Source organism: Theobroma umbraticum, unplaced genomic scaffold (genome assembly GCF_002168275.2).
Source record: "Theobroma umbraticum cultivar Fairchild unplaced genomic scaffold, ASM216827v3 scaffold_30.0, whole genome shotgun sequence".
Lineage (NCBI taxonomy): Eukaryota > Viridiplantae > Streptophyta > Magnoliopsida > Malvales > Malvaceae > Theobroma > Theobroma umbraticum.
Genome location: NW_018397254.1, coordinates 3,582,367 through 3,602,871, shown reverse-complemented (window position 1 = coordinate 3,602,871; position 20,505 = coordinate 3,582,367). Strand labels below are relative to the sequence as shown.

The 20,505-nt window shown below is 36.7% G+C and overlaps 2 protein-coding genes across 2 annotated transcripts; one reads left to right on the top strand and one right to left on the bottom strand.

The window, feature by feature from the left end:
- Positions 1-1,888: 1,888 nt before the first annotated feature.
- Positions 1,889-4,022, top strand: LOC110414240 (hydroxyproline-rich glycoprotein family protein). The gene has a single exon (XM_021425327.2). The coding sequence runs from the start codon at positions 2,091-2,093 to the stop codon at positions 3,720-3,722; it is 1,632 nt and encodes a 543-aa protein (XP_021281002.2). The 5' UTR covers positions 1,889-2,090; the 3' UTR covers positions 3,723-4,022.
- A 4,256-nt stretch (positions 4,023-8,278) lies between these two features.
- On the bottom strand, positions 8,279-10,475 carry LOC110409130 (homeobox-leucine zipper protein HAT4-like). The gene is made up of 4 exons (XM_021418380.2): positions 10,121-10,475; positions 9,399-9,709; positions 9,073-9,152; positions 8,279-8,955 (listed from the first exon to the last, which is right to left on the bottom strand). The coding sequence occupies exons 1-4, from the start codon at positions 10,296-10,298 to the stop codon at positions 8,622-8,624; spliced, it is 903 nt and encodes a 300-aa protein (XP_021274055.1). The 5' UTR covers positions 10,299-10,475; the 3' UTR covers positions 8,279-8,621.
- Between the last annotated feature and the right edge of the window lie 10,030 nt (positions 10,476-20,505).

Here is a 20,505-nt window from a genome sequence, read left to right as displayed (position 1 = left end):
CACCATTAACATCCCCATCAAACAGAACCAGCTGTTTTTATTACAAACTACACTGAATCCCACTAATCATAACTTAGCTTCTCCCTTCATCTGCTCAGCCAAAAATGTTGACAGAATAATACATAGCAAGAAAGCTAAATGGAAATCAAAGAAACGACAAAATGGTTGAACCAGTTCTTAGCTTCACAATGGGAATATATTGTTGCTTAGAGTTGTTCTGTTATTAGGACAAAATCATTGGTCAATCTACGTCGGACATCTCTCTTTTCTTTTCTTTATTTTTTGAAATAAAAATGGAAGAGGACAAGAAATGCTTGAGAATTCTATCCAAATATTAAATATCAGCATGAAGAGACTTTCCCAGCAAAAGAACCTAAAATGGGCCAAGATCGAATATATCAAGGCGAAGAATATATTTATAAAATAGTATGAAGCCCAGAACTTTCTTGGTCAATATATAAAATCCTGCATAGTAAGATTGTTCCAATCTTCCAAATATGCTGATGAAGTGATGATGAAGAAATGACTAGGCATGGGGGAAGACCACCAGCTTCTTCTTCTTTCTGGTTCACTCCTTCAATTAATTAATAAATTAAGAATGTAAGTTGATATTAAATTAAAGTATATCCAAGTCACTGCGTGGCCCTTAAGAGCATCTAAATATCAGGTCCAGATATAGGAATAGAATGAAGAAATGCAGAATGCAAGAATGGAGTGAGTAGACAGACTAAGAAAAGCATTCCCCTCTCCTAAATTGCAGACACTGTCCTTTCTAATTCTACAGTTTTTTTTTCTTTATGGCCTCCACAGAAAAAAGCTAGCGTACGCAGTCCAAAAGAAGAATCCTGGCTTGGCCCTCTAGACGCAACCCATTTGCCCCTTGCTTTATCCTTAATTCCCACAATATCCCCACCCCAGATTCTTTTCTCTTTGTTTTTGTCCCCCTAATTTTGCATATTCTGAAATACATGGCTGAGTCCTTTCCTTTCTCAGTTTTTTTTCATGTTTTCTGGGAAAAAACATATATAGTTCAGTCATGGAAAGTTGTCAACCAGAACATGGGATTGAAGGTAACCTTTCACAAGAATATATAGCTTGAAGAAACTTCATGAATTTTATTGTTGATGCGTGTGATTTATGTTGCACCAGCTCTTAGCTCTTACTGAACCACTGGACCATAGGTTTTTTTTTTTTCCTGCTTTTACCTGATGCTGATATAAAGTGAGAAAAGGAATGGATGGATTTTATCAAATAATGCAAGTGTTTTAGGCTGATCAAAGTCTGATCTCTAACCATTTGAGATAGCATTTCCACCTAGATTCATCTCCTTTTTCTCTGAAGCATGAGTCACCAAGCAAAATCTTCAGCTCAGCAACCAAATTCATCCTTAGCTTCTAACTTTTTGCCTCACATTTCAGAAATGCAGGTTCTGCCTCCAAACTGTCACAAACAAAAAGTTTAAAATGATAAGGACTTGATTATTTGATGATGGTACTAAGCTCAAACTAAGTTCCTGGCTTTTAGACTTGTTAAAGTGGCATGACGTGCCTGGCAGCTTTTACAACTTAACCATGGAAAGACTCAGTGCAAAAATTAGAATAACAGGATCACTTGACTGTATGATCTTAATTTTCTCACTCTTAGTTGTTCATCATTTCAGCCTAAATCCATCAACTCAACCACCTTTACCTAAAAAGCAGAGAAGAAAAATGGAGAAAAGAAAAGCATCGGATGAAAATTGAGCCCAGAGAAGGCTTTATCCTCAGGATTATATATCAGATAAAATAAAAGAAAAGCAGTAACAGAGAGAAAGGGTGGTGAGGCTATACATGTCATTTGCTGAAAGAACCGTTAAAAACTTGAAAGCAAACCAAAGCTTAGCTTTAAATATGCTCACTTCTCCCACTGCCTCTTCTCTCTTCCACTTTCTCTGCCTTTCCTCATTCTCCACTTTTCCTTAACCCCTAAGTCTTCTTTTCATCTCCTCCTTCTCATCTCCATATTCTTTGGCACAAACAAAGCTTACCAAGAAAACAAGAAAAAACCTTCCTCTCCTCTTCTTTTTTTTTTTTTTTGATCTATCTTCATCAATGGCAGATACAGACTCCTACACCAAAAGGCAGCAGCTAGTAAAAGCGCAAAACCCAGCAAACCCGAGTAAGTACTATAAACATTTCCTGAACAAAGCTGTCGTAGTCATAATATTTTTGGTTATAATCCCAGTTTTTCCCTCACAAGCACCTGAATTCATCAACCAAACTCTACTAAACAGAAGCTGGGAGCTTCTCCACCTTCTATTAGTTGGGATTGCCGTTTCTTATGGGCTTTTTAGCCGGCGAAATGATGAAATAGAGAAAGAAAACAACAATAACCAGTCTAAGTTTGATAATGTACAATCTTTCGTGTCTAGATTCCTTCAGGTGTCATCCGTTTTCGACGATGAAGCTGAAAATTTATCCGGGTCTGACGAAAGCAAGGTCCAGACTTGGAGTAACCAATACTATAGGAATGAACCTCCTGTTGTTGTAGCAAAAGAACATGCTGTTCTTGATGAACAGAGAAGTTCTAGTTCTAGAATCTCCGAAAAGCCTTTGCTTTTGCCTGTTAGGAGCTTGAAATCGCGTGTTTTGGACGCGAATAATCTTGAGACAAGGAGGGAAAATAGTGCAAATTCTAGCTCTCTCAGTAGGTCTAATTCTAGTTTTAGTTCCAAAAGGTTTTCAAATAAAGGTACAAATGGGGCATTGGGAGGATTGGATCAAGATGCTTTGGAGAAGAAGTTGAATGGGAATAATGTTGTTCTCCCTTCACCAATTCCTTGGCGCTCAAGATCTGGAAGAATGGAAGTGAAAGATGATATTGAATCTGAATTCAATAGGCTTGAATCTCGGTCCTTTAGGTCACAAACTAATCGTTTGTCTCGATCCAGTTCCCTGTCTTCTTCTCCAAAGTTGTCCCCTTCACCACCTCTATCTTCGCCAAAGAAGTCATCTCCTTCTCCTTCTTTGTCAATGGAAGCACAAACCAAGAGTGCAGAGGATGTGGTGAGGAAAAAGAGCATTTACAGGTCTCCTCCCCCACCACCACCACCTCCACCCCCACCAATAATTCACAAATCATCATCACTGAAACCAAGTTCTACCTTGATTGATGAAGAGCTTTCCTTCGATATGGATTTGCCTTGGAACTATGCAAGCCAAGACTCTGATGGAGACACATTAATGGGGACACAAAGGGACTATGTTGATGGTTTGTCCAAGGGAAAGTTAGTTAGGATGCTTCGGCCAAGTGATTTGCTTAGCGGATCAAGGAAAGATGGTGAAATTGAGAACGGGATCAATGGCAAGACAGTGAGGTTTGATCAAACATCATTCAGGACCGAGAAGCTGAACCGTGAAAGTGTCAGTGTTATGCCACAGCCAACTTTCATGGAATTCCCGCAGGAGGAGAAACAAGCATTTGTTGAAAAGTTGGTTATGGAAACCACTGATGATGACTCAGAAAGCGAGAATGAGGAAGTTGGTGATACTTCCTTTGTTTCAAGCTTCGAAAGAAGTCCAAACAATGAGGAAGCTAGTCCGAACAGTGGCATAGATGGAGGTTCTGATGTGGATAAGAAGGCGGATGAGTTCATAGCCAAAGTAAGAGAGCAGATCAGGCTTCAGAGGATTGACTCAATTAAGAGATCGAGTGGCCAGATGAAGAGGAACTCTACAAAGTAAAGTTAAAGAGACATCAAGCCTTGGATATTTCACAGGATGAATTTGTATTCGGTATTTCAACCTTTTTTCTTCTTCCTTTTGTTCTGCTTCTAGCTTGACTGAAGGCCTTTTTGAATATAAGGTCATGGCATACATAGTCCGGGTTTCTTTCATGTAACCAGCAACCGCATTGGAGAATTGTTTCTGTTCTCAAACGTGTTGGTTATTGCATCTCCTGCATTGATGTAATTGAATAGGAAAAATAGTCTTTTTCCAATGCATTTGACCTAGTGTGAATTCAGATTTTCAGTTGCTCAACAAGCTGATGATCGCAGAACATACAGCTTTTTCAATATGTCACGCCTCCATTGAAATTTTGTCATGACAATAGGCTATGGATTGTTGCTCCAGAAAAAAAAATTGATTAAGGAAAAAAAGGCCAATTAAGACTAAAGAATATGTGTTGATTAGTGTCTTTGTTCAGTTTTAAATGCCCATACTTGATACTTTTCAACTTTTTATCCTTGAAACCTTGAGAAAGCAATTAGAAGAAGGGTGCTAAAGAGTCAAGCTGTTTCTATTGTATTCCAGTTCATAAATCTGCTGTTCTTCTCCCAATTCCCATCCACTCTAATGGCAGACCCTAAACCTCAGCCTTCTTAAAGCCAAAAGTTATTGGCATAGTGAAAAGTTAAACTCATTTACGCTGAGCTTCTCTTTGCATGGAAAAATTGTGACTACGATTCAGATGCTGTCTTGTTCTGAGTTGCATGGTTAACTTCATCTAACCGGAAACAGTTTACAACAACTCTGTTTCAAGTCTGCTAATCACAGTGGAAAGCAAATTTAGGCTAATTTTATATAATTAACTTCGAGAACTGAAGAAAATGGGAAAAACCGATTCTGCTGGATGATGCACAACAACCAGCAATGAGTTCAAATCTATGTGCAGTTGGAAGTGTTTTTTTCATTTTTTCCTCTCCCTTTCCCTCATATTACGCAACTTGTTCTCAAGTCTAAAGCAAAGCATATATTCTTTCCAAGTTCAAGCAAAGAATGCTAAGCTTGTAATTTGGATATCATTACAGTTTACATAACAGTGTTTGCAATGTTAACAAGATCAGCTTTAAATAAGCGCGAATCGATCTTTGTCTAGTTAGTCAATTCACAACCTCATTTTCCCGTTGTTAATTGCCCATAAAAGCATCACTATCTCTGCCAAATAGGAAATTTAGTGCACCACCAAAGAGAAACAGTCTTGAAACATTGAAGACCATATACGTTCCTATACCTATTCTTGTAGCCAACAGCTCAGAGTGAAAGGCCGATGTGAAATTCTCTTCGATGCCGCCTCATACGGAACACGACTGCCAAAAGCTGAGCTGAGAAGGTTGCTGAAAATTCGAATCGGCCCACTTTTACTGTGGGTTTTTAAGGCTTGATGCACAAATTGACCCAAATGCATTTCGGTGAATAACACTCCTGCTTTGGTGGGCTTTCCTTCTTGATGAACCCTGTCAAAACCCAAAATGTCCTCAAAGGACCACAGCCCACCCACCCTTCTCATCCTTCGGTGGGAAATGGGGGGAGGTGGGCAGGGTTCAAACTCGGCACTTCCCTTGTACCTAATGTACCCAACAGTTCTAGCAAATGGGAAATATGGATAGCACAAGCTCTTCCCTAGAGAGCAATTTTTGTTGAAATCAAAAAGCTTGATAGAGAATGAAAATTTTGGAGGACAGGCTCTTGTGAAAATCAATATTCAGTTCTTTACTTCCTGCAACACAATGTGTTTGTTTCCAGCTTTTCCATAGCCACTTGTGCCCACAAAAATTTTCTTTTCTTGATCGGCAGTGTCTATACAAATTCCTAGAGTCATAAAATGTTATTCTGTGGCATATTCTAAAGCAATAGTCTCTACAGATTGGTGACTGAAAATTCCTACAACTTGGGGGCATTCACATTTCGAAGGGCACTTTACATATCTGTTCGATTCAAGGAGAGAATCAATACGATCTCAAATTGTGATAACTCTTAGGACCACACTGAGACATAATCTAGTGCCCTGTGCCCTAGATTTCGGATTCAAGGTCCACTAAGGACCTGTTCTAGGTAATAGGAATGTGTCTGCGAGCCCACAATCTAGTCAGGGAGCAGAATATGTGATAGATAATCGAGTCCCTGCATTCAGGTTTAAAACTTTTTACATGACAAGGAACAAACTGGGTTTACGTTTTCACCGTGACGGCAGTGAGATTTTCCCTCCGGTCAGTTAGACAGGAAAAAGAACTACACAATGTTGTAGTACCTGAAGATATTTTAAGACAATCCACTGTATCTACAGAACCAGGGAATTAATTGCTGATACCTAACAGATTTTGCTGCGTTGGCCATAATCAGAAGAATATATGGCTCGAATGCTCCTGAACTTCTTAAGAAAGGCATGGCATGTCCCTCACATTTATTATCCAAGATTCGCTTTTCCCCAGGTCTTGTGACAAGATGCTAAAGTAGTCTTTGTAAGGCCTCCAATTTAACGGCGATGATTTGTAAGAATATATATATATATATATATATATATAAATTTAAATTTAATAATAAAATGTTTTTTGGTAAATAAAACCATAAGACAATATAAGTCAAAACGAAAAATACTCACAAATTAGATGAGAGTCTCTATAGTTAATATCAAAGTAATTATCAGCCAAAAATGTGAGAGTTAAGTGCTATATCGCATATGCATGATTGGAGTTACCTCTTGAACTTGTGTTAGCCACATGATGTGTTGAGCTTTGACAAGGACGTCAACATATTAATGGAAGAAAATTATAATATTCCCAATCTCACATTGAAAATTTGTGAAGATCTTCTATGATATATATATATATAAGCTTATACTTATAAGGTGATTTTTATAAATAAAATCGTAAAACTCTTTTGATCAAAACAAATAAAACTTTCTTCACAATTGATATTAGAACCAAGTTTCATTACTAGGAATACGAAAGTGAAGTGTTACATGAGGCAAAGTGTTAGATCGTGTTTAAAGTGGAGAATAAGCCATTTCTAAAACCCAATCACTGGGTATGATCTTGGTTTGATTTTGAGTGTAATGTGTTAGGCGTGATACGGATATCAAAACCTTAGTGGGTGGAGATTGTAATGTGTTCAATCCCACATTAAGATTTGTGAGAATTTGCTTTGATCGTGAGATTTTTTGAATCAAAACAAACAACAGTTTATAGGTTAGACATAGGTCTCTACAAGCACAATGAAGTCACCTATCGAACTTGTAAGAGTCACATCTGTAATAATCGTGAGATCATGAGATGTGTTGGGGTTGATGGAAACATTATAATTTCAACGAGATAAGAATATAATAAAATTGTGACACACTTAATCTTATATTAAGAAAATATGAAAATATTTTATAATATAAATGTAAAATTATATTTATACCTGTGAAGGTATTTATTTATTTTTTGCATGCAATCATAAGACTTTTTAGATCATTATAGACAATATCTAATAAATAGATTACGAATGTATAAAATTATGAGGCATTTCATATCAAAACAGACATTATCTCGTGAGTTGGGTGCGGATGTCCATAAATGCCATTTAAATGGTGGGTTTTTCTACAGTGGAAAGCAAGTTGAACGTGTTATACTGTTAATCCACAGCTTCCTGCCCAACAGGGGAAAACATATTGGAGGCTACGGGCTACCCCGTCAATAAGCAAATCCTACATTGTTTACCTGATTATTTTATGGAAAGAATAACAAAACAGAGCAGGGCGAAATGCCGATTGAACTATGTAACATGGGAGTGAGGACAGGTAGAATAAAAATTGGGTAGCCTGTCAATTATTAAAAAGTTATATTGTTCTTTTGTGGTGCTCTTTACAAGTTCAATTATAGATAAGCTGATTCATAGACGCACAGCTCTATAGCTGATAAGAATTTTCAAGTCTGCTGACCCAAACAGATGAAGAACAAAAGCGTGGTGCTTGTCATTTCAAAACCTTTTCTACACTGTACAAGAGTTTGTTGGGAGGTGATCGTGACTTTCTCTTTTATTATTATTATTTTTTTATCCTAAAGGTTTTGCGTGATTGGAACACCAGACCACAGTACACGAGATAAGGGTTTGAATCATGCCCGTATTTGCAAAGGATTGAAACTAAAATAGAATCCCTTAAATAAGCCAATGAAAAGGGCATCTCCACCATTTGCACTGTTCTTCCCTCATCCCACACCTGGAGGAATTTACCCAATTCACGAAAACAAAAGACATACACTAGTAGCTACGTTTTAGATTTTGGGTTCATCATACTTTATTAGACAAAGTGGGTTTAAGACATGATTAAAGAATATTAAGTATTCCTCAAACACTCTGTTCAAGTGCTTGGCAAAGACCCCGGAAATTAGGACCAATGTTCACAATTAAAATACAAACCCTTGCTCAAAAACGGGGGTTTAATTGTCCCCACACAATCCCCAAACCTCCAAATTGTAAAAGGGAAATTACAAAAAGAGAGATTCCTTGTAACCTGATTGGAACTTGAAGCACAGGCGTTTGCTTTTAAGCTTTGGTCAAATTTAATAATTAGACATTTGCACTTTACACCCAAAGTTCTCTTCCCTACCACTCAAAATGGAGGAGGAAGATGTAATTAGCATCACTAATTAACACCAAAATTAAGCTAATTAAATATGTCAACCTTGGGGGCGAAAAAAAGGGTTTAGATGGGTCCAATAATACAAAACATGAAGACCCACCAGAATCACATTGTAACCACCATATCTTAGACCTAAAACCTTTGAACATGGAAATCGGTACGCTATTACACTGTTCTCCGTACGCAAGCATGATTCTTTTTCCATTTGACCAAAACGCACTTGTGGATCGCGTTTTAATTTACGATCGAGGACGAAGAGCATCGAACGGTCCATGTGGGATGGGGGCAGCTGGGGCCCACGGGTTGATTGGGATGGGCCTGTGGTGGGTCTGGGCCAGCTGATGGGACCGTGGATCGACGGTGGATGATGCGTTGGGTGGGACCGCCACCCTCTCACATGATGGGCACATGGTGAGGGTGGTCGGTGGGGTCATTTGCATGTAGAATTGCGGGGAAAGTTTCAGTGCTCTCAGCTCCTGAACTTCCTTCTGCAACCGCCTGTTCTCCTCCGTCAGATTCTCACAACATCTCTTAAGGAATTCACAGTCCACCTCAGTTTGCTTCAGCTTGGTCCTGCAAAGAGAATTCCAGTCCCATATTCAGTAAATAGTGTTACTTCAAAAGGACATAACTGTCACTTGCGTAAATTTCTAACATTGCCCCTTAAAAAAATGGTGGGAGATCTCCTACCTTGCCCTTCTGTTTTGGAACCACACTTCTACTTGTCTGGGTCGCAATCCCAGCTGCTTAGCCAGAGCCAACTTTTGCTTCTGCGAAGATAACAATAGCCATACGTTTATGAGCATAGATACCAAAATACCCTCCAAGTATATCTGTTTGGTTACCAAGAAAATTGTAACTGACATCTAGAACCTTCTCTTATCTTACACCGTCAGATAAGTCAAACTCAACGATCCATAAGGCTAAATTTTTCCCTTTTTAGTTTTCCAAAGGGTTTTTTTTCTTAGCAACCAAACAGTAATTTTTATCTGATAGATTCTGTTCAAATTACTTACTGGGTTGAGAGTGTTGTGTTCTTTGAAGCTTTCTTCAAGAATAGCAGACTGATCTTTAGAAAGCCTAAGCTTTTTTCTTGAGGTGTCACCATCTTCTTCATCACTGATGCCACGAGAACATGCTCTTTCAATCTCATGCTCATCTCCATTACCTTCTCTTTCGCTCCTTTTTCCACTTACACTCGATATCGTGCTGTTAGGAGATGAAACTCCAGCTTCTTCTTCACAATCGACCGCTGATGGCAATCTGTTCACGTCGATTCCTCTAAGAAATGATCTTGTCTCGGCCCGGTAAGATTCTGAGATAGGATCTGCATGCAAAGACCATACTTGTCAGATAAAAAGGCTGGGTATTTTGTCTAAACACAGAGGGGGAAAAAACTGGTTTTTGAGGCTGAGATCTAGAGAAAAGTATCAGATTTAGAGGCTTTTGCATGTGAACATGAGAAAAGTGCAAGTGAAAACGATTGTCAAAAAAGATACTTCAAACATGAAAAAAGTAACAAAGAAAGTAATAATTTTTTTTAGTTGGGTTGAATTTAAAAGGAAAAAAATGATACCAAAGCATTAGAAAAAAAAAAAGGAAAAGAAATTAATTCGTTTAAGCTTCCGTTTGGTTCTCGGGAAACCAAAGGAAAAGAAAAAAGTATGGAAAAATGAAAACGAGATCTGAAAGCTGATGTCCCATGCAAAGACAAAAGAAGTGCCCGCAAGAAACATACCTGAAGGAGTAGAGGCATCGTTCCATGATGGTTTTTGAAGCGTTAAACCAGAAGGAGAAGAGCAAGAATTAGCAGAGGATGGAACCAGAGAAGGTCTTCGATTCAGCTGTAAAGAGTGGTGATTCTGAGGGAAGCTCAAGCTCAGACTCAAACCCAGATCTTCTTTTCCCACCATCATTATTGTTTTTTTTTTTTTTTGCTTCTTTTCTGCTCTTGCCAAACACAGCTTTTTCTTGTATAGTAGCTTAGATTCTCTTTGGTGTGAACAAGAGTGAGAGAAAGAGGGAGTGTGAGAAGGAAAAGATTTTGGTTTTGGAGTTTTAAGAGAGAGAAAGAGTTGAAAGCTGATGGGTGTGTAAGAGGGTGGAATACGGGATTATATAGAAAGCAGAGAATAGGAGAGAGTGGGGTGTAAGTTCAATCATGACTTGTTGTCAGGAGGCCAATTATCTCAATCATGGCTTTTGCTCCCCAAAATAATACCTAACTCTGCTCCTTTGTCTTCTCCCCCTCCCTCCCTCTCTCCCTTCCTTTTCACCTTCACCATGGTTAAATGGCCAAACTTCTTCTATCTACTGTTTCTACACTTTCCTTGGTGTTTACTGCCACTTTGCTGACAGCTTCCTAGCAAAAATATAACTGAAATTTTGATTTCATTGGAGTTTACCATAAAGAAAAAACTTAAATGTGCAATTGACAAAGTACCCTTTTTAGTTTATGAATCAGTCAAAACATAATTATAGTTACAGACTCTCAAAATTAACTCCATTTTATTATCTACCATTTATACTTTGACCCACCAAAAAATAACAGCAATGGTGCAAAAAAGTAGGAGGAAATTAATTGTTAATACTATTTGTTCTTAGCTAGCAATTGAGTAAATTAAGCAAATGAGAAAGACACAACACAAGGATTGCTTGGTAGAGGAAGGGATGTGTGCTTACCTAATGTACAACCAAACTTTGATTAACTTCCATTGCATGCAACATTCCAATTGGAGTGGCATTTAGCACGCTTTGGTGAGCAGTTAAAATTTGTGATCATCAAGGCATGATTCACAACTTTGACTCTTAAAATTATTAAATTTTCTGAAATTTAAAAGCCATGCTTTTGATGGCATGATAATCAAACACAAAATTTGTCACAAGTCAAATAAAAAAAACCCATTTTTTAAAAATAAAATATGAATAAAAACATGCATAGCCTATGTTCTTATTTATTTATTTTATGTTTTTTGATAATAACTGACGTTTTTTCTTCAATCATACATTTAGTCTACAATTCGCAAACGTGATTCAAAAATGTCATTAACAAAAGATTTGTCAAAATCATATCGCTGGGATATCATGATTGTCCCTCAAAATTGAAAAGGAAATTCCGTGGGGGTATCAAATTTGAGGTTAGTTGCCAATCAAAGAAACCAAAAATGGTTAAAATATGAATGGGAAAAATAATAATATTGGAAAAGGAATGTTGAAAAAAGTATAACTCTAAATGCCATAATTAATGCAGAAGGGTTTTTGCCAGCCCAAACCAACCTAAAATTAATGCAACCAGATTGCTCTCATTATTTGTCTCGGAATCCCAACCAGAAAAGACCAGCAAACCCAAATATCATGAATCTTGTGCATTCAAGCTGTGGGCCACAACCTCCACCTGAACACCTCACTCTCCATGCCCTTCCTGCCTCTCAACAACGGCCTTGATCCCACCTCACATCATAATCAACAGTCCCTGATCAAACCCATTTGTGGGGCCATGTTATCTTGTGCTGTGTATAATTGGGAACCAATGCCACTGACGCTTTGGACAACCATCAAATCATGAGTGGATGGTGATGATTGGAACCAGACAGATAAACTTTTTTTCCTTTCATCAATTTTAAATTTATTCTTTCTTTTCATTTTTAGAATACTTAATACTCCTTCTTTTATATTTTAAATTCATTTTTTATTTTTAAATAAGTTACAAAAAAAAAATCCAACTTTTTTAAGATGTGCAAAAGATATCAATAGAAAACATGAGTGTGGGCCCCAAACCCGGCCCCCTTATCTTTTGAAAATCTCACCTATCCCATGCGAGTACCACTAGGGGGGGGGGGAGAGGGGGGCTACTAAGACAAGGGCGTCGCTTTCTTAACCTTTTCTATTAAAACAAAAACGCTTTCATTCCTTTTTCCAAATGTTGTCTGATGCGCACCCGGAGAGTAGATTTCACGCTCGATGAACGAATGGTCTGGATTGATCGCATAGCGGAAGATGAGGCGCGATCGTGACTCATGGAACTGTGCGTCTGGGGAGCCCTATGAGGAGAAACTGGTCCTTGTGTATGTAACTTGTCATGCGGCTTGGTGGCTGCGACCTGATCGGCTCCGTTATGATCAACGTGAGACCAATTATTGATTCTCATGATTTATGAACGAAAAATAGGCATTTTTACAATAACTTGCAAGTCGCAACGTACAACGTTACTATATCATTAAAATCAAAAGAAAATGTGTCTTAAATTTGATTTAAATATACTAGATCTAGCACACCCACAATGTGGACGAAAGAAATAAATAATATTACTATTTGAAAAGAATAAAAGTTCTATTTCCAAACAAAAAAAATACTTAATTAATAGTATGAAGTTCTTTTAAAAATGCATGTAAAATAAAAAATGGCATGTGTATTTTATCAAAAGCAATGATATGACGTGAAAATTTAATAACTTTTTTATATTTTTTATTAATTTATTAGCTAAGTTGATGCTCAATCAGAATTCCAATACCAACTTGTTTACTAATTTTAAGAACAGTATGAATTAAATAGCATGAATTTAAATTGCTCATTTGTTACATCATTATTTTTCATAATACTTAAACTTCATTTTAAAATTTATTCTCTCAATATTGTCGTGAAAATACAAAAAAAGTTCTAGACTAGATGTTGATAACATACAATATATTCCATATTTAAATTAGGCTATGCATCTTATTTTGTTTAGTAATTTTAAAGAACAAGTATAAGATGCTATAAAATTGTATGTTAAACCTTCCAATAAAAAAAAGAACTTAAATAATAATCGCATGTTTTTAAAAGAGATGAATTTACACTTAATTATCCTAAAGAGTGATGAATTCTCAATGCTGAACTAAGAGGTTGGCTATTAGTAAAAAAGAGAAGAGAGAGAGAAGGTTAGCATAATTAATGGCATTAATTGAAATTTGGCTGATACTAGAAAGACTTTGGCTCATTGGCAGGGTGGATGTGGCCAAGTCAAGATTGAGTGAGAAGCCAAAGGAAAAGAAAAGTGAAGTATGTGCGTGGGGGGCGAGAGAGAGAAAGAGAAAGGGGACAAGGGAGAGTGGAATTCACGTGGGGAGAGGGGGTGCGAGAAATGAGGGGAAAGGGAAAGCGTGGAAGAGAAAACCTCTCTTAACTCACGTGGACCAACATGTCTTGCCTGGGGCCACGTGCTCTGTGGTCCCCACCTAGCCTTTGCTCTTTCTACCTGCACGGTCGTGCGTGTCACTTTGTCCCTTCACGCCCCGACAACTCTCTTCCTCACAATCATTTGAGCCTCCCCCTCTCTTCCACCCCACTCTTCCCCCTCCCCTCGTGCACTCCACCTTCCCCTCATTCGCCACTTAACCCCGCAGGTTGAACTTTACTCGCCGTGACTGGGGCTTGGGATTCCCCCACTGTGAACCGTTAATTTTGAGCCTATCTAATGGGCCTATCTCTATCACCAGGTTTTCATGCAACTTGGTCCCTAGCCAGCAGTGCCGCAGGGCAGCCGATGATATATCAGAAAATTACATGAATGCCCTTACTTTCGAAATGACCAAGAAGTCCTCATATAGATGAGCTAATCATTACGGGCTCATTAATTTTGAATTAGCATGCTTTAATCATTGTTATTGTTTTGGGGGTAGACTGATAATTTCCTTTTGCAAAATGTTTGCCGTCCAAAACGATTTTTTTGTTAGTTAAATATCTTTATCTTCCCACGCTTGCGTCAAGAAGGGAAAAAGGCTTCATCATGAGTTGAACGGGGGCAGGTGATCTAAATCATTGGTTAGGAATGTGTCATTCAATGGCTGGGGTCCCCTCCCCTTTCTCAACTTGACCATCCAGTTTACTTTTTGGAATAGTTGTTGCTACAGCATCAATCATATCCACCTTTTGACAAGCATATAATGGAACTGCTTTTTAAAGCCAGGCAGATAAATGCTTACTAGAAAGAAAGGATTTTGAAAATCAGAGCTATAATAAAATTATGGGTAAATGTTTCATGTAGAATTAAAGAGAAAGAATATGCTAAACTTTTTTTAAAGATCAAGTAGGAAAAAAAAAAAAACTTGTCTAATCTTGCCGCTTCAAAAACGTGATAACTAAGTAGCATGAAATTCAACAATGATGACAGATACGGGAAATTGCTACAATTATTATGAACTGGAGTTGTGTTAATATTGCGTGGGGAAAATAAAGTAATTGGACTAAATCTCATAAGGACCAAAAATTATGCCCATAATCAAAGTGTTATGATGGAAAAGGACTCCATGGTTGAATTGTAAAATGGGGTCATCATTTTTTTTTTGACTTTCTTCGTTTTTCACTAAGACAAATTAACCAGCACTTTCTAGGGAAGGGGAGAATCATGTCAATTGATGTCTATGCAATCAATGGCAAAAAATTTGCCTTCCAACAGGATCGAGGAAGAAAAAAACGAAAAAAAAAAAAGACACTCAGCCTAGCCTTTCGTTTCAATTAGAACCACATGACATTTTATTTCATTCATGTACAAAAATTATCAATACTAACAGTTTGGGCTTCCTCCATTCTAGCTCAGCTGTAGCCCTAGCCTAGATCCTTCCTTTGCCTATGTGTTTATGCCACAGATTTGTTGTTTCTGTTCCAACTTGCACGTACACTTGTTCCATTTTGGAAGAGATATTCGTCAAACACCCTTGCATATATAATTACTTTCATTAATTCTAAGTGATAATACCATTTAAATAAAAAAGTTGTTACCATAGACTATAAGGGATACATTATTTGGTACTAAAATATTAATTATTCTTTATTTCACTAGGGTTGACATATATATTAAAGGACCGAAACATCTTGATTATCTTTGTTGAATATTGCTAATTTGTTTTTGGTGATGGTGATATTATGTGAGATATCAAAATAAAAATAAAAAGGGATCAAAATAAAATTGGGAAAAGGATCAACGTTAAATATGGTAAGCCTTCAAATCATAACTAAAGCAGATTCCCTTAAAACAATCAATTATTAGCCTGACTTGGGAAAAACATCCGTGACCTTCCCGGAACTAATGACTGAGGGTACTGTTTTAAGGAAACTATCATTGGTTTTAATTTGGCCCCCAAAGACAACTGAACAACGACACCCCTCCCCCCGCGAACACACACGTACAGACAAAAATCCAAATCTAGTACCCTCCAGAACACCCCACGCGCCACGACTTCGCACGATCGAAACCCTCCATCAGATCCATCATATGCATCGACGGCCGAGAAAAGAGTGTGCCGGGGGGTGGCGGGGTCTCGGTAAAGTGGTGATTAATGAAAAGTGGGACAGAGGAAGGAAGATAAAGGGGGGCCCCGACAAGATGTCGGGTGATCATTGACGGTGTCCCCACACGAGTGCGTGAAAGCTGTCCCCACGTGTCCCCTATTACTGAGGACCCTCCATAAATGGATCTCCTGTGCACTACCCGACAATACCCATCGTAGGGGGGTTCTTTCCTTTTTTTTTTTTTATAATTATAGGGATAAGGACCCTCTTCTTCGCACTTCCGGTCCTCTACTGTTCTCCTCCGTTTAATCTTGCCCGTACGAGGCTCATTCCGCCAATTGACGTGCACGTGAAATTGGTCCCTCTTTGCCTTCTTCCAAACCCTCGTTCATTTTCACATTTTAAATTCATTTTCTTTCCCTGTTTTACTAATAATTGGCTTTTCCTTTCTCACTCTATTGCATGAACATGCATTGTTTTTGACTATGATCCGTGGACAAGCATAGTATACTCGTATAGGTTGAATTACATATTTCATAGGCAATATTTGTTTCTTACATATTTTAAGCAAAAGATATAAATATCATTTAAATTAAATGTTCAAATATTATATGTATTTGTGGCTAATTCTGTATAATATTGTATTTTCTTTGCCTGATACGAGATTGTTTAATCTTGTAGAATGAGATTTCCTCTATCTTATACAATCTCAATCAGTCCATGTTAACTAATCACAAGTATGGGAAGTCATGGCAAGTTGTGTTCCTTCTAATTGGTTTGCTTTTCTAGATTTGTATTGTTTCTATTAATTGGCCAATGAAAAAGGGAACCGCATCCGGTTCTCTTTCTTCCATTTCCATGACCATGAAAACCAACTAATTAAAGTGAAAATGAACGACTCTGGATGGATATCACACTATGACAATGTATAATTTTGTTTTAATATATGAAAGAATTGACAAACTCATACATGTGAAAATCTTTTGGAATGGATAGTGAAATATCCAAAAATCCAAGTCATTTTCCACATATGTGAGTACCCTCCAATTGGTGCAAGAAATCAAAGACACCCAAACCATCCATAAATGGTATTTTCATTATCCAACAATCTTATCAAGGGTGACCCTGGCAAGAGTCTTTCAATCTCCCATGTGAATCTCACGTGACCAAGACCCCCCCCTCTCCCCCCCCCTAAAAGGTTGTTGCTCTCAATCAAGTTGAGATGAGATCACACAATTAATTACAATGTTGTCCCTGTCCTTTGTTTTTTTAATACATCAATCCAATGTTTAATTGTTCAATGGTTTGGTTTTGTGTGATTACGTGGCTGGAATTTTTCAGCTCTCTTATTCAATGGGTCCCCAACTTTGGTACAACTCTCTTGATTAGACTTTTCACTTGGCTTAGTCATGTCCTCATCATATAGAATCTCAATCTTTTCGGTTGTTTGATCTTTTGTTACCAGCTAGTCCCCCATGTTCACTTATCAAGATCTAGGTGCAAAGGCAAGGCTCTCGTTCCTTCTTGGGGTTTGTCAAACTTTGCTCTTAAAGAGAAGATCATTTTCATTTTCTTCCATAATAAATGTTGCATTTATTTTTATTTTGAAATTTTGATATAAAATCTCTATTAGGATCATTGCATGCCTAATTAAAGTGATGCAAGTTGAAAAGATATATAAAGATTCGTGGGACAAAGACCAAAAAAAAAAGGATTGGTTTATATTGAACACTATTTATGATCAAATGAGTTCAATTTAATGTATTGTCAATATCTAATTTATATACTATTATTTAATTATAAAATATCACTTTATCGATATGTAAAAAAAAATTCAAAATATATATTTTTTAAAGTATGAATAATTATTTTAAAATTTTAAATTTTATTTAGAAATAAAGTGACAACATTTAATTTATTAATAATATATAAAATCTATAAACCAACAATTCATCAAATACGTAAATAATTTTTTTGTTTAATGTTAATGGTATGGATAATTAACTTATGCTATGTTCTCTATATACTTTTGATAACGTTTTTTTATATAGTTTATGCAGGAAATTTAAACATAAAACTTCAAATATTAATTAAGAATATTGTTGACCGGAGCTAGCTAGCAAGCATGATATTTGTCTCGAACGAACTTTCACAAAATTATTATTTCGAAGCTTAACTATATACATACCAGTATGGCTTGATCTTACTTAACATTACAGGAGATGGGTTGGATCATCTGGTCAAACCTTAAGCTCAGGAATCAAACCCTAATTCATGGCACAATTTTTTTGGCCTCCCCTCCCGTGTAAGTGGGTTCAAATAATAATATTTCTTTCCCAACTAAAGTTGTAAACGAATCTAATAATCTTCCCAATTAATTAATTGTTATTTTATTATATATAATAATCATTGTTTTCAAAACCTTTATAGCTAGCTAGAGATCTCATTTTCTCTTGTACTTGCATTTTCCATTTAACTCCAAATTCTGATCATCGACTACCCAATAATTAATATACAATCATGGAGAAGATGGTAGTTTTTAAAGGTTAAACTAAAATTTATCAGCAAAAGGTTTTCTTTTTAACTACTTTTAAGGGGGAGAAACAAAGGCTTTTGCTTGTGAATCTCAACCACTTGCACCATCCTACAAGTTACAAGTAGTACTTTTAATTAGTTTAAATGGCTTGTAGAACAAAAATGTACTTGAAATTAAAACAGGTTGAACTTTTAAAAGTGGTGAGTGATGTTTTTTTTCCTTTTTCTTCTTAACTCAATCTCGCCTTTATTTCCCCGCCTTTCCTTCACGTTCAAATGTTGACATTAATAAAAAATCTAAGTTGGAACAGCCTGCCCTGTTCAGAAGTGCTGCAAATCTTTCCTTATTTGTGTGTTTTTCACATTTTTTTAAAAGATTAGGGTACGTTTGAATAATTAATTTTCCATCTATAATTACCATATTCTTCAAGGCATATGCACCTACAAAAGAAAAAGCCATTCTTCAAGGAGATACTCGGAAAATCACTTTCTCAGCCATTAAAGTACTTTTCTTCCCATGATGATAATATCTTTCTGATTAACAATTATTGTATGTAGACAACGTTGTTAAGGAATATATTTAGTTTAGTTAATTTCATGATTAGAAAATTCATGATCCGAATTGAAAAAATAATTTGCCATGGTCACTAGTTAAATCACAAGATTTAGTGGTTAGAGTTTTGAAAGATATATATATATATATTTAGCTTTGCTTGGATCATAAGTATAATCATTGGCCCCTAAATTATATTGCAAAGTTAGATGCTGATTTGACATTTATGTTATTGTTTAAAGTTTCAAACAAATTAATACTTAACAGATAAAAGATGACATTGCCTTTGCGGGGTGGGGGAATTAAGGTAGGTTTGTGTTTCCTTTTTGCACATATCAAAGACACCATATAAAAACTTGATAAATTCACAGTACTTATATGTTGTTTTTGCAAATTGTATGTGTATGTTCACACAAAAAAATACTAATCGATGTTTAAAATGGTATTACAAAATCATTAATTCCTCAGTTTATAATTAATATTAAATATTTTTTAACCCAAAATTTCTTTATATCCTAAATCATATCATTTAGATATTAAGGAAAGTAATTTAAGTTGCAATTTACTCTTTTATTTAAGATGGGGAAAGACATTGGCGTATTGGTACATTATTACAAGGACAAATGAGTAATTTCACAAATTTGACAACAGTGCAATAACCTCGGGGAATTCCCCGGCAAGTTGCGCCTCCATTATTACCACTCATGTGGATTCTACGTGGCGCGCGAATTTTCATGCCACCGACGGACAGCAAAGCACACGAGTAACTTGTTTACCCGCACGTGCACTTTCGGTCAAAGTTACATTTGCATTTGCTGGATCCCAGTCAACAGTCAAACCTAAATCATTTGCCTCATTATTTTCTCCCCGTTTTACTTTTGACATCCCAATCGTACCCTTTTCCCACTTTCCTCCCACCTTCTTCACCGGCTCCCTCGGTGACCAGACTACCAACTTGTCCCAGCCGTCGATCACTTGATTCCTCACACGTGCAAGTGAATCCCTCGAACAAGAAAGCCGTTAAAACTCTAAAAGCCAGATTTGTTTTGTTTTATTTATTTTTTAATTGTTATCGTTTGTAGCAATTAGTGGGTCATGCATGTCGTCCAATTTGACCGGGTGAGCTGGTCACCATGTGATTAACGGCTAAGCAAATCATCTGTTTGGAATCGGTATTTCAGTTAATAGATGCTAATGCTCGAGTTGGAATGCACGTGTTAGGATGTACCGATTAAGTAAATTGACATTTCTACCCTTAACCGGCAATTTTTAAATAAGCATTCACGTGCGGAGTCGAGGGTAAGACTTGGAATTAACTCGGCAGAATCTATGGTCTCGATGATTTTATGTGGGAAGCATGTTTTGTTGCTGGACTTTGCTTAAATAATTGGGAATGACAGAGAAAATGATGGCACATGATAATTTTAATCATTTAAATATAAAATAGTGTATGGGATTATTAGCTTAAACTTAAACTAATCATGGTTCCTTAAGTTCCAATGATGAAAAGTTGTTTCCATAATATTATTTAACAAAGATGATCACATTTTTTAATGCGAATCCACTTGAAGATTAAATTAATTACACCCACAAATCCATGCAAAAAAATAAAGCCTGCCCTTTTATAAGAATAATGTGAGGGACTCCTAATGATGATCCGTGGGCAAACAAAAATATTTGCTTGGTTGTAAACAATCAATCCTATGGTTTTCTTTTGTTTTTCCCAATCTTTCCCAAGTGAGGATGTTCCCTATGGGATTGGAATAAAA

Excerpts from the sequence above, each read along its gene's own strand:
- LOC110414240 (XM_021425327.2), top strand. The coding sequence starts at position 2,091 with ATGGCAGATACAGACTCCTACACCAAAAGGCAGCAGCTAGTAAAAGCG.
- LOC110409130 (XM_021418380.2), bottom strand. The coding sequence starts at position 10,298 with ATGATGGTGGGAAAAGAAGATCTGGGTTTGAGTCTGAGCTTGAGCTTC. Across the intron at positions 9,153-9,398 it reads AACACAACACTCTCAACCCA|AAGCAAAAGTTGGCTCTGGC; the intron begins GTAAGTAATTTG and ends TTATCTTCGCAG. Across the intron at positions 8,956-9,072 it reads TTCCAAAACAGAAGGGCAAG|GACCAAGCTGAAGCAAACTG; the intron begins GTAGGAGATCTC and ends TTCTCTTTGCAG.